Source organism: Chiloscyllium plagiosum, unplaced genomic scaffold (assembly GCF_037043375.1).
Source record: "Chiloscyllium plagiosum isolate Xiang-an unplaced genomic scaffold, Cpla_swu_hap1 HiC_scaffold_28, whole genome shotgun sequence".
NCBI lineage: Eukaryota > Metazoa > Chordata > Chondrichthyes > Orectolobiformes > Hemiscylliidae > Chiloscyllium > Chiloscyllium plagiosum.
This window is the reverse complement of record NW_028270166.1, coordinates 4,299,584-4,314,105: the sequence shown is the minus strand read 5'-3', so window position 1 is coordinate 4,314,105 and position 14,522 is coordinate 4,299,584. Positions and strand designations below refer to the sequence as shown.

At 44.1% G+C, this 14,522-nt stretch overlaps 2 protein-coding genes across 2 annotated transcripts in view; both read left to right on the top strand.

Annotated features, from left to right (window-relative positions):
- LOC122546932 (colorectal mutant cancer protein-like) overlaps nt 1-9,086 on the top strand; it is a 34,286-nt gene extending 25,200 nt beyond the window's left edge. Inside the window, exons 11-15 of the mRNA XM_087975913.1 lie at nt 787-1,066; nt 2,062-2,241; nt 2,549-2,625; nt 3,810-3,932; nt 7,088-9,086. Coding sequence (XP_087832039.1) covers nt 787-1,066; nt 2,062-2,241; nt 2,549-2,625; nt 3,810-3,932; nt 7,088-7,262 — 835 coding nt within the window. The 3' untranslated portion in view covers nt 7,263-9,086. The remainder of the gene's footprint in view (nt 1-786; nt 1,067-2,061; nt 2,242-2,548; nt 2,626-3,809; nt 3,933-7,087) is intronic.
- Nucleotides 9,087-13,556: 4,470 nt separating this feature from the next.
- ccdc124 (coiled-coil domain containing 124) overlaps nt 13,557-14,522 on the top strand; it is a 29,342-nt gene continuing 28,376 nt past the window's right edge. The window contains exon 1 of the mRNA XM_087975912.1: nt 13,557-13,694. The gene's annotated coding sequence lies outside the window, so the exon portion shown is untranslated. The remainder of the gene's footprint in view (nt 13,695-14,522) is intronic.

Sequence of the window (14,522 nt, the reverse complement as noted above, 5' to 3'; positions counted from 1 at the left end):
ATCTGGAATTAAGAGTCTAATGATGACCATGAATCCATTGTTGATTGTTGGAAAAACCCATCTGGTTCTCTAATGTCATTTAAGGAAGGAAACTGCTAACTTTACCTGGTCTGGCCTACATATGACTCCAGACCCACAACAATGTGGTTAACTTTCAAATGCCCTCTGGGCCAGTAGGGATGGGCAATAAATGCTGGCCTAGACAGCAACGCCCTCATCCTGTGAATGAATAAAGAAAAAAATCTTTCTCTTAACAACAAATACAAAAATCACAGATTTGAAATTTCCCACTCATTCCTGGCTTCAGCAGCATTTTGGGGGGAGATTTCCTGATCTGACAGGAAGTAATAATTGTCCTAAGGTCACTAGGGCTAACTCCTAGGTTGAGCGAATTATCCTCTGGGGACAGATCAAGCAGACTGGGCCCATTATTCCCAGAGTTGAGAAAAATGAGAGATGATCAGGGTAGATCTGAAAGGGTCTTCCCCCATGTGGGAATCGACAGCAATTCGGAATCAAAATATGTGTCATTTCTGACTGAGTTGAGAAGAATGTTCTTCCCTCAGAGTTGAGAACCTTAGGAATTCTCTGTCCCAGGAGAGGATAGAGGCTGTGGCATTGAGTATGTTTGAGACAGACATCAATAGGTTTCTGAAGTCCAGTGGAATTCAGGGAAATGGGGTTAGTGCAGGAAGAAAGCTGAACCTCCATCGTCCTGTTTAAAGGTGGAGAGGATTTGAAGACTCCAGCCCCTCATTCTCATGCTCTAACCTGTGGGTCTTTCAGCCTCGCAGGGGAGCCGGAAGGGGACAACAGCACAAATCATTTCAGAGGAGACATTGTGAGGCTCAGAGGCAGCCACGCTGCAGTAATGCAAACTGTTCTGGAAGTGGGTGACATACCAGCCTACCTGAAGCGATACGGCGAAGGAATGTCCCAAAGCTGGGAGTCTGGAGCAGCAGTACAGGGTCTGCTTGTCCCTGGGATCAGTGCACAGTCGCCCAGAACAGTCCGTCAACATAAGATGGAGAAGAAGGAAGTGCTGCAGGAACTCCTGACTGTCAGGGTGAGAACCCCTGGGGAGACTCTTGTTGGGCAGTAAGGGTTAGGCAACCAAAGCAGGTGAGGGAATTAATTTCCAGATCAGCCATCCTTGATCTGAGTGTCCGAACTGGCTAAAGGGGCTCAATAGCCTTCTCCCAAACCTATTGAATTAGATTAGATTCCCTACAGTGTGGAAACAGACACTTCGGCCCAACAAGTCCACACCGACCCTCCGAAGAGCAACCCACCCAGACCCATTCCCCTACATTCACCCTGACTAGTGCACTAGCACTATGGGCAGTTTAGCATAACCAACTCACCTGACCTGCACATCTTTGGCCTGTGGGAGGAAACCAGAGCATCCGGAGGAAACCCACACAGTCACGGGGAGAATGTACAAACTCCACACAGACAGTTGCCCGAAGCGGGAATTGAACCTGTGTCCGTGGCGCTGTGAGGCAGCAGTGCTAACCACTGTGCCACCCAACTGTAGACTCTTACAACAGGAAGCTATTCAGCCCTTGTGCTGGTTCCCACTCACCCGCTCTTTCCCCATAGCTTTGCATTGTCTACTCTTATTTTGAAAAGTATTACTGAATCCTTTCAGGCAGCATATTCCTGATCACACTGAGGAGGAAGAACTTGTCTTCATCGCTGCCTCTGATTCTTTTTTTCTGATTGTTCTCTATCTGTGTCCCTCTGGTCACAACCCTCCCCAAGAGGCCACAATAAACAATTTCCCCTTATTTACTCCATCAGATTTCCCTTGAGAATTTTGACCAATGTGCAAAATGTCTCTATTAAATGTCTCAATATTTTCTTCTCTAAAGAGAACAATCCCAGCGTCTCTAGTCTCTCTCCCATCCTCTAGGTGACACTGAAATAGGTGAGAAAGTAAGAAATCAGAAATTTACAAATGGATATGGATAGGTTAGGGGAATGGAGTTTAACTTGTTATGAAACAGCTAATCATACATTGACAGTCTGTTGTTCTGTTCCTGTCTGATGGCTCTTCAGGATGAGATGGCGTGGCTGAAGGGTCAGCTGGGCTGGATTAAGAGGGAGAAGAGGGACCTGGAGCAGAGGCTGCGATTACAGGAGTCCCAGGAGGAGGCTGCAATCCTACTCCTTGCACATTGGCAAGCGGAGAGAGATGGCTGTCTACAGCAGCAACCTACCACAGTCTGCTGCAAGGAGGTATGTCCAAGAGCAGAGTTACCCGTCAGTGCACCGGCATCTTATTAATAGGAAGGCAGTATTCCTGCTCCTGACCACTGTCCAGTCACCACCTTCTGCAATGTGTCAGGGTTTCAGTCTGAGGTTTTGATGCTTCTTTGGAGAGATCCTGCCACTTGTGGGCTTACAGACAAAATCCGGTCACTTTGACAAACTGCCGGGATTGGAGGTCCAGTGGATATCAACAAGAGATCATACCCCAAGGGGCAGGGGGAGAGAGAAACTGACAGAAATAAATCAGAGCTAATTGACTCTGCTCCATTTATAGGAAACTGCACCAGAACCAGATGTGCTTACAATGGCCAGTGACCAACTGGAGTCAGAGCTCACTGCTGCTTCCACTCGGTAAGTACACAATATACTCAAAATGTGACTGCACAGGACTTTATAAACTCATTAAAAAGTGTGTCTATTGATAAATTATGCCAGTGGGACAGACCAGGAGGAATGGGAGGCAGGAGTTTAAACAACAGACTGAATGGTGGGTAGGATCCTACATTCTCACAAATATTTGCTGTTGCACAGACTTCCAGAAGCAAAATCAACGTGTCTTCATGTCAATCAGTGTGGAATCTTAGGGGGAATGTTGGTATTTCATTTCCAAGGAAGCAGAGAGCCTCTGGAATATGCTTTTTTCCTAAATTCATTATGAATTACATGGATGTTGCTGACTGGGCCCAGCACTTATTGCCTGTCCCTAGTTGCCCCTTGAGCAGGTGGGGTGAGCTGCCTACTTGAATCGCTGCAGCCCGTGTGCTGTTGGTAGACCCACAATGCCCCTAGAGAGAGAATTTCAGGATTTTTACCCAGAGAAGGAACATTGAAGGAACAAGGATATATCCCCAAGTCATGATGGTGAGTGGCTCGGAGGGGAACTTGCAGGGGGTGGTGTTCCCATGTATCTGCTGCCCTTTTCTTTGTAGATAGTAGAGGTTATGGGTTTGGAAGGTGCTGTCTAACTCCAGTTCAGTTTCTGGTCAATGGTAACCCCCAAGATGTCAGTAATGTGGGATTCAGTGATGGTAACACCATTGAGTGTCAAAGGATAGTGGTTAGTTGCTCTCTTATTGTAGACATCATTGCCTGCACTTGATGAGCATAAATGCTACTTGCCACTTATCACCATGTATCCAGATGTTGTGTGGGTCTTGCTGCATTTAGAAATGGACTGCTACAGTATCAGAGAAATCACGAATGGATAAGGACATTGCTAATTTTGAAACATTGAGTCTTTAGCACTACTGCTAGAACGTTGTCAGGGCCCACGGCCTTTGCAGTATCCAGAGGTGCCTCAAGCCATTTCTTGGTATCATGTGGAGTGAAGATTAGTATCAAAGATGCTGCTTTGATGGGGAGCCTTACTCTGCATCTAACTGTGCAGTACCTCTTCTGGGAGTGTTTGATGGGACAGTGTTGGGATACAGTAACCTTTCTCAAAGGTGTTTAAGAAACCCATTCACCAAGTTCCAATGTTGTAATCGAACCTGTTGTTTGTGAAAGGATTCAAATTGATGTGACTTGCCTCACAGACAAAATCAACTGAGGGAACGGGCTGAGGTGCTGGTGACATCACTGGAGAAGCTGCTAAGAAGCAATCATACACAGAAGGTTCAGTCTGAGGAACTAGCCAGTGAGCTGAGGAAAACATACAGGTATGCGTGAAAACAGGGCCATTGAGGTTTAAATGGACTGGTGTGTGACAGCGCTCCGGCTGTGGGTATTTTGGTGAGGAGGATCCCAGGACCTGAGCGGGGAATGGTGAATGTTCTTCTGTTGAGCTCAATAAGACGAGGAGCTGGAGTAGAGGATGATTTAAACTGTATGGAACCATGGGCGGGGAAATGTGTACAATTACACAACAAAGGGACCCACTGGTATTACAGGGTAACTATTGTTGTACTGATACCTCATTTGGGAAGGAAGGGACAGGGTGTATAAAGATTTTAAAAAAGCAGCGAATGGAGTCGGGGAAAGGGGAAGGTGATAAAAAGGATAAATTAATGACTCTTTACTTAAATGCACATAATATCCAAATCAAAGTATGTGGAATAATGGCACAAATAGAGAGGGTAGTGAGTAGGATCTTGTTGCCATTATGGAGACATGGTTACAGGAAATTAAAGCTGGAAGTAAATATTCAGGGTGGGTGACTTTTCATAAGAACAGGCAGGAAGGAAATGTTGGTGGGATAGCTTTGTTAGTACAACATGGAATAAATACAACAGCAAAAAATGACCTTCGACTGGAAGATGTAAAATCCTTATCAGTGTAAATAAGAAATAACAAAGGGAATGAAGTTACAGGTGGGTATAGTCCCTAGGCCCCTTCATAATAGCTACACAGTAGGACAGAGAATAATCAGGAGATAATTAGGGCATGTTGGAAAGATGTTAATCATTGAAGACCTTCATCTTAATGTGTTCTGGGAAAACCAAATTAGTAGAGATTTCCATGAGGAAGAACTTGGAATAGTTTGCAAGAACAAAATGTTGTGGATCCGTGGATCAGGTTATTTTGTGCTGGTAATGTGTAGTGAAGCATATTAAATAATAAATAATCTCAGAGTAAAAGATCTCCTAGGGAACAGTGATCATAACATGATAGAATTTAGCAGTTTGAGAGTGAGAGATCTGGGTCAGAAATAACTATACTAAACTTAAATAAGAGTGATTACATAGGGACAGGGGAGGGGCTGGCTGGAGTGGACTGGGAAAGCAGTTTAGCATAAAATATGGTTGAAGATAAATGGCAAATGTTTAAGAAACGAGTTCACGTCTCACAACAAGGATATATCCCAGTGAGGAAGGATTCTATATAGGGGATAAACCAACCATGGTTAAGCAAGGAAATTATGGATAATATCAAATTTAAAGGCAATAACATACAGTATGGCAAAGGTCAGAGGTAAATCAAGGGATTGGGTAAGTTTTAACAGCCACAAAAGATAGCCAATAATAAACAAAGAGGGAGGAAACAAACCTTGAGGGTAAATAAGCAAGTAAAATAAAAATAGATCATAAGAGTTTTTTTTTAATTTATGAAAAGTGAGGGAGAAGCCAAATTGAACATTGGTTCCATAGAGAAAATAATAACGGGAAATAAGGAAGTGGCAGAGAGGTTGAGTAAATACTTTGCATCTGTCTTCACAGGAGACAGAATGAGTAGCTTTCTACAAATACTAAACAATCTGGGGACAAAGGGGAATGGGAAATAAATACAATAATTATCAATAGAGAAAAGGTAGGAGGAATACTAATGAGTTTGAAGGTTGATAAGTCCTCTGGGCCTGATGGGATGCATCCTAGGATGTTAAAGCAAGTAGTAATAGAGATATTGGATGCACTGGTAGTAATATTTTGGGAATTCTTAGATTCTGGAATAGTCCCAAGAATTGGGAAGCATCCAATGTAACACCTTTACTCAAAAAGGGAGGCAGAAGGAAAGGCAACAATAGACCAGTTAGTTTAATATCTGTCACAGGGAATGTGAGAGGGTCCATTATAAAGGATGTAGCAGTAGAGCCTTTACAAATATGTGATATGGTCAAGCAGAGTCAGCATGGCTTCATGAAGGGGAAATCTTGCGTGACAAATTCTTTGAGGAGGTAACACACAGGAAAGAGCTGTGGATGTAATATATTTGGATTTCCAAAAAGTGTTTGATGAAGCATTGCACATAAAGTTGCTGAATCAGAGAAGAGCCCACGGTATTGGGGATAACAAACTGGCACGGCTAGAGAATTGGCTGAATGATAGAAGACCGAGGGTTGGGAGAGGGGAATATTTTCAGGATGGCAATCCATAATGAGTGCAGTGCCACAGGGATCAGTGTGCTAAGGCCAGAATTATTTACAATCTATATTAATGACCTGGATGAGGGAAAGTGGATGTACTATAGCCGATTTTGCATATGATATAAAAATAGGTGGGAAAGCATAGAACATCGAACAGTACAGCACAGGAATAGGCCCTTTGGCCCATCATGTTGTGCTGAACATGCTGCCAAATTAAACTAATCCCTTCTGCCTGCCCTTGGTCCATATCCTCCCCTTGTATATTCATGTGCTTATCGAAAAGTTTCTTAAATGCCCCTATCGTATCTACCTCCATCCCCGACCCTAGCAGCGTGTTTGTCACACTCTTGATGTAAAAGGTCTTGCCCCTCACATTTCCTTTAAACATTCCCCCTTTCACCTTAAATGCATGCCTCCTTGTATTTCAACTCTGGGAAAAAGATTCTGACCCTCAACCCTATCTGTGCATCTCATAGTTTTATAGACTTCTATCAAGTCTCCCCTCAGTCTCCACCGCTCCAGAGAAAACAACCCCCGAGTTTTTCGAGCCTCTCCTTACAGCTCATTACCAACCACTTCTGCCCCTTCTCCAAAGCCTCCACATCCTTCCCGTAATATGGTGAGCAGAATTGAACACAATACTCTGAGTGTGGCCTAATCCAAGATGATTCAAAGTCAGTCCAAAAAACCTATTCTCAATTTAACCCTTTTAACCCCAGGACCATTCTGAGGAACCTAAGTGGTCCCCCCCACCAAGGTCAGGATCTGCCCCCAGTCCTGAGGAATGGGACCTAAAACTGCAGCCAGTTACTCGGGATGCGGTCAGACCCAGAGATGTATCCAATCTTATAACTTCCACTGTTTTACATTCCAATCCCCTCAGAATAAAGGCCGACTTCCCATTCACTTTCTGGATCGACTTTCTGCAGGTTTTACACAGCATTTAGTGAGGTTGCTAAAATCGATGATTGGATTAGTAACAATCTGATGAAAGCTCTCGTTTCTGTGATGCAGCAACATGTCGACAGCCTACAGAAACGCCAAGAGGAAGTATGAGAGCCAGCTGAGGAAGCTGGAGTCACAGGCGAGCACCATGTGTGAACGGCAGGCAACTCAAACTCAAGCCCTGGAGGAGAAGGTGGCGTGTCTTAGCAAGGCGCTGGAGCATGCCAATGGCACAGCATTATAACGGAGATCCCAGCTCCAGGACAGCACCATCAGGGCAATCCTGAGTCTGCTGTATTCCCACAACCTTCCTGACAACTTTTGACGTTTGGACAGCATTTGTATAGAACTTTGAAGATGAAATAGTGGGAGAAAAGGGGGAAAAGTGAACATTAGCTGTGGGAGATTACATAGCTGGATAGGACAGAGTGCACCTCAGTTGGATAAGGAGTGGATTGGATGAACCAAATAGCCTGATTTTATTCAGGGCTTCTCCTAATCCCTTTCACTGAATCTGGGGTAAAATTGATTTCCCTGAAGTTTCTGTTGAAAACTTTCTGCTAACACTTTCTGTCGTGACCTCCAACCTTTCTACTTCAGCCTTGCCCCAAAGCAACTTCATGCCGTGAATGTTTTTGCACTCACCACAGGCGTGAGATATTCTTTGTGTTGGTATCTAATGCAGGTAAAGAGCTCAGTCTTAGAGACGTGTAGCATGGAAACAAACCCTTCAGTTCAACACGTCAACGCCAGCCAGATTTCCCTAACTAAAGTAGGCCCATTTTGTCTGTGTTTGGCCCATATCCCTCTAAACCTTACCAATTCATGTACCTGTCCAAATGTCTTTTCAATGTTGTAACTGTACTCACCTCTACCACATCCTCTGGATGTTTATTCCACATATGCACCATCCTCTGTGTGAAAACGTTGCCCCTTCAGGTCCCTTTTAAATCTTTCTCCTCTCACCTTAAACCTATGGCTCTCGTTTTGCACTACCCCCACCCTGGGGAAAAGAACTTTGCTAGTTATCTTATCCATGCCCCTCATGATTTTATAAACCTCTATCAGGTCACCTCTCAACCTTCTATGTTCCTGTGAAAAACATCCCAGCCTATCCAGCCTCTCACAGAGTCATAGAGCACGGAAATAGACCCTTAGGTCCACCCAGTCCGTGCCGACCATAATCCCAAACTAAACTAGTCCCACCTGCCTCCGTTTAGCCCATATCCCTCCAAACATTTCTTATTCATGTACATATCCAAATGTCTTTTAAGCATTTTATATGTACCCACATCCATCACTTCCTTTGAAACTTCATTCCACACATGAACCACTCTCTGTGTAAACAAGTTGCCCCTGAAATCTTTTTCAAATCTTTCTCCTCTCTCTTTGAAAATATGCCCCCTAGATTTGAACTCCCCCACCCTGGGGAAAAGACACCTGCCATTTAAGTTATCTACACTTCTGACCATTTTACAAACCTCTATAAGGTTTATAATTCAATCCCTCCAATGCTGGTAACATCTTGTGGTGCAGCAGCTGCATTCCTCGCTCTGAACCGGAACGTCTGTGCTTCAGTCCCACCTACTCCAAGCGTGTATCATGACACATCTGAACAGATTAATTAAAAAAAAACAATCAAATGCAGAAAAATGATGCAACTTTGATGTGGGCTTGTTCCATGATCGAGGAAGGTTGTTGAGGAGCTGCTGAAGGGAAGTGGGCCAGCATTCTCTGACAGACTAATGACACAGATTGCTGAAGAGCTTATACCTGAAACGTTGATTCTCCTGCTTCTCGGATGCTGCCTGACCGGCTGTGCTTTTCCAGCACCACACGCTCAACTCTTGGAGGATCTCCAGCATCTGCAGTGCTCACTTTCTCCCAGCAATCTTTCACAGAGTAATGAATCAGATGGAATCCTATAATTTGTGGAAGGCTCTTTTTAAAATGCTCATAATTTATCGGAAAGTGCACTAGGAGAGAATATGTTTGAAATTCCATTGTAACGTATTTCCAAGCACTTAATAAAAACAAGACTTGTGTGCGTCACCATAGTCTTACCAAACCATAGGGACTGCAGTCTCATTAGAGAGAAGCGACTGGTGGTGATTTAACCTGAGGGCCACCAGAGCTCAGGTGAGGGAAAGGTTGAGAAGGAGAGTCCTTCATGGTAACCTCAAACCAGTGATAGGAATTGAACCCATACTATTGGTATCATACTGTTCTGTGAACCAACTGTCCAGCCAACTGAGCTAAACTGATTCCCAAAAACAAGACTGAGGACTACACAACTAAGTAGTGCAGAAGAAAAGGTGAGCATTTTCAGTGACTTGGAGATAGTAAGGCCTGCAGATGCTGGCAAGTCAGTGTTGATAAAGTCTGGAGCTGGAAAAAGCACAGCAGGTCACGCAGCATCAGAGGAGCAGGAGAGTTGACTACTGAGCCACTGTGCCTCCCATGGTCAATGGAAACGTATCTAAATCAAATCAAAATATCACTAGCAGGGTGATAATAAAGCCTAGCTCCTGTGGTGCCCAAAAGTCGTCTCTGTCCCCTCAACCTAACAAGAGCTGATTGGGAGGAGCTGATGGTGCGGTTGCTGTTCTGTGCATTCCGGTAGTCAGTGGGAGGATACCAGTGACATCCAGCATGAAACCCTTGATGGCCGAGCTATCAGCGTGACCGAGTGACTCATGGGTCAGATGAAACGGGCCTCGAAGGGTTTTCACCAATAGCTCCTTCTCCCGAACCCTCACATATCCCAGCCTGTCATATGGCTGTAGGAGCTGTTTCCACCAATCTCCTTAAATATAGAATCCTACAGGGTCTGATTGGTCCACTACAATACAGAAAAAAAACTCTTCCTTGGTCTAACTAGAAGAGTCTTGTGTTAATAACAAAATATAGATTTTTTTCTTTTTTTTTTAAAAAGAAAGAGGGCCCCGATTTGTTCAGTACATTTATTTTATAGACTGTACCACTGTAGCACAAGAGGGCCCTTAAGCCTCCCTTTATGTTTCTTCTAAGTATTTTTATATACGTATAGATAGATAGAAAAAGACGCCTTTGTGAACAGAAACAAGATATAGAGCATGTTAGTAACTAGTTTCAGGTTCCTTTTTTATGATGGGTGTTGTTACATAGACTTTGAAGAGGCCCCGATGTTAGGTTCCCCCTCCTCAAAGATCCTAAACTACTCTTCCCACAAGGCCATATGACAACATTACAGTGAGTGGTGCTTATGTTTCGGCTCAGTATTAACCCTTTCAGACCCATGTCCATGATCCAAACCATAGGATGTGTGATAGATTCCAGTTTCAACTCATTCCCAAGCCCAAAGTGTAAATTTTAAAACCTGATCCACAGTTTTAGGAAGTAGAACACCCGAAGCCCCTCGACACTAAACTGTTAGAAGCACAGAAAATAGGTTCGAGAACAGGCCATTCAGTCCCTTTGTGTCTGCTTCACTGTTCAATATGAGTACAGTGGATCCTCATACCCATTGGTCCCTTTAGATCCAAGATCTTTATCTAACTCCTTCCTGACAATATTTAATGTTTGGGTCTCAATTTCTTTCTGTTCTACAGGGTAAAGAGATTTCTCCTCATCTCAGTCTGAAATTAATGCCAGTCATCCATAAGTCCCTAAGCTGACACACCAGTGCTGAGGGGATGCTACACGGTCAGAGACACCACGTTTCATACAAGATGTTTGAAACAAAAGCTTCATCTGCCAGCTCAGTTCAATGCAAGAGATTGATGGCACTGTTTCAAAGAAAGAGCAGGCAGGTTCCTTCTGGGGTACGGGGGCCAATACAAAAATTTGAATTGACATCAGGAAAACAATAATGTCTCGTCACCGTTGTAATATGAAAAAGGCAGCAGCAAATGTGCACAGCAAGCTCCCACAAACAGGGCAAATAAAATTCAAGATAGGACACTCCTGCATATTTTGATTGGAGCAGCAGCAGCAGGTTAGGATGTAGTGCAAGAGAGACAGAATCCGTAAGAGGCACTGCTTCTAAAAGTGTTGCTAACATGAAAGAACTGCGGATGCAGTAAATCAGAGGCAGAATAAGAAATTGCTGGAAAAGCTCAGTACGGTTGGCAACATCTGGGGAGAGAAATCAGAGTTAATGTTTCAAAACGAGAGAGCCTTCCTCTCCAATCACAGGTCCTTTTCCTCCTGTGCATTTTTTTCCCCAATCACGTTTTTTAACCTTGCTGGGATATCTGATTTTCTCAATCAATGGCACAAGCTGGGAATTGGGCAGGATCCCTCATGTGGGCTGTGGTAAATGCTCATAGCAATTTGCAGAGCACCTCCTCAATGCAGGTAGCAAGCTGGAGGTGGCAGGGTGAATGATGCAGGTCTCACTGAGCCAGGTTGTGCTGCCAATCAGCTCCAGATCTCAACAGCGGTCAGGATGGGGCACATTCTCCAGTTTCCACAGACTGAGCCCAGAACAGGGTTAGAGTGGTGCTGGAAAAGCACAGCAGTTCAGGTAACATCCGAGGAGCAGGAAAATCGATGTTTCGGGCAAAAGCTCTTCAATCAGGAATACAGCTAGCAGTAACAAGTATACGCAGCTGAAGGGGAAACAGTTCATTAAAAAGGCATCTTATTATTGAAACAGAGGGAAATTTCAGTAAAGAGGGATCTGAGTGGCTGTGTGCATGAATCGCAGGAAGTTAGATTAAGAAAGGCAAATGCAATTTGGCACTTATTGCTAAAGGAATGGAATCTAAAAATAGGGAAGTCTTGTTGAAATTGCACAAGACACTAGGGTGACAGAATCTGAAAGACAGCAAACTGTTTTGGTCCCTAACTTGAGGCAGGATGTATTATGTTGGAGGCACCCCTCTGTGGTGAATGTGCACCAACTGAGGTACAGCTGCAAAAGAATCTCTTCCAATTTACGCTCAAGACTCCTTTAAAAATAATTACAAGCTCAGTCAAATGAAAATAATAATTAATTTGACAAAAATCACAGTTTCAAATTCTAGATAAAACATTTATTGTGATCTTCAGTAAAAATGATCAATCTCAGCAGCTTTGCTTATGAAAATACAATATTTGAAATCAAATTAAAACAAAATTTTAAAACCTAGTACATTTCAAAATATCCCTTTTGCATTCAGTGATTAGAACTGTAAAGTAGTCTGAAATAGGTCGACTGGCTTAACATTTGAGAAGAAACTGAATCCACTTAGTCTTCCAATACTTAACTGTGATGCCTATCCATTAGATTTATTTTGGAGCATTGGCTGATAATAGTTGATAACATAAAACAGTTCAACACGTATGCAGAAAAGGGTCTCTGTTCCCATCTTACACAGTCCAGAGAAACCCTCAAAAGCTTACGTCTTGGAGCCAGCTGTCCACTTTTGCTTCCTGGAACTCACCAATCCTCCTGCATCTTATTGGAGTCCTCAGTCTGGTTATTGAGCTGCTGCAGGTTGGGGAAGTTGAAGTTAGGCTGGTTGATCTTCTCCAAGAAGGAGGTGAGGAGGCGTTTGTTGAGGTGGTCAGTTTGAGTGAGCTCCAATTCCCCATTTGGCCCATGCCTGCTCTCCTCTGGCTCTTGGGTTGAGTTTGGGAGGCTTGGCCTCTGCTCTTCCTCTGGACTCTTCCTTTGACCCAAGTTCAGGCTGGTTTGAAGGGCTACATTCTCCATCTCTTTGTGCCTCTTGGTGTCATTGCTGCAAGGAGGCCTGGAACCCTCTTGTGCATCAACCTTGTTCATGTCTTCCTCCATCGCCCTCCCAGCCTCCAGCCAGGCCCCGGCCTGAGCAGGTGTCAATAAAGTTTATTTAAAACACGGCGCCATGTTTGTGCGGGGCTCATCGACCGGAAGTGTCTGGATAAAACGCTTAAAAGGAACAAAAAAACCTGATTTAATCGGTAAGAGAAGTAGAATCTAACAGTTGATGTCAAATGTCTCTAGATGTTTACATTTATCGGGGCATAAAGCTATTACTTTCAAAAAAATCAAGAACACATTGCTGTATTTATATTTGTGAACCTCAGCCTGAAATTAGAAGATAATTTAAATAGTAGGGGTTAAAATTGGTGAGGAATACATTTTCATGAACTGGGAAAATGTGATTTAGAGACAAATTCTGTGAATAATTTATAAGCGATCACCCATCGCCCCTCATAAACATGGCGTTCAGTCCAGAGGGGCAATCTGTACTTTGCCCCTCACAAAGTTGGAGGCAAAGGCGTGTGACGTCGCCTCCATTTTGCCCCTTACAAATATGGCTGCTATTCAACTAACATGACCGCTTCCTTAAACTACCTGCCCCTCACAAAGGTGGAGTAAAATGGAGGCCGCTTCCAGTGTTATCTGCCACTTACAAATATGGCCACCATTCACTCAACATTGTCGCTTCCTTCAGCTATGTGCCCCTCACAAAGATGGCCGCGGACACCCGCCTTCCAGACAGGGAGCGAGATCCTTGAGGACCCCAAATTGTCCGCCGCCTCTGCAGCCACCCTTCCAATCCACAGCGAAGCACAAGATAAATTATTGTCACAAATATTGGGAAAAAAGGGCCCTGCTTTAATGAACTGCGCTCAGCACACAGGCACCTGAATAGATAGATTCTTGTCGTCATCAAGAGGCGCCAGTGACAGAGAGTCAGCTGCTGGAGTGAGGTGCCTTGAGTCCGTGAGTAATTCTACCTCTGATTAAAGACCTTCAGTCTTTAAACTTTTTCGTTCTTGGACTATTTGTTCTTTCATTATCGGGGTTTGGTGATGATGTGCCCCAGACGGTGAGGGCGGGGCAGGGGCAGGGGCAGGTTGTTGTCATGGTTACCAGGTGGGGCGAGCTCTGCCTTGGCTGTAGTTGCCATAGAAACTTTCAGTCTGAGCCTATTAATTTTTGTCAAATGCCAAATGCGGCCTCACCCAGTTTAGGGGTTAAAGATTCTGCTGCATCCCCTCCATCGCCTATTCTCATCATCATCATCATTTCTGACCTGCAGTGGATTCCCTACATTGGCTGCAATTCAAGTTTACCAGCCATTTTTCTTTGGGCAATCCTTCTAGCTTTAAGTCAGACGTTTTATGGGTTCAGCTTCCACTCTGAAGACCTGATCTGTGTAATCAAGGCTGAACACCTCCAAGAGCAGCACCGAGATGGTGCTGCGCTGTTGGAGCTGTAGGTTTTTAGATTGTTTTCACAGACTGTTTGTGAAAGATTCTGTGACCATTTTGGAAAAGAACTTGGGAGTTTTCCCTCAATCAATGTCACTAAAACAGATTACTTTGTCATTTATTTAATTGCAGTTTGTGTGATCTTGCGGTGTGCAAATTACTTTACAACCATGACCACACTTTGAATGATAGTGGGCGGCACGGTGGCACAGTGGTTAGCACTGCTGCCTCACAGAGCCTGAGACCCGGGTTCAATTCCCGCCTCAGGCGACTGACTGTGTGGCGTTTGCACGTTCTCCTCGTGTCCCACAGTCCAAAGATGTGCAGGTCAGGTGAA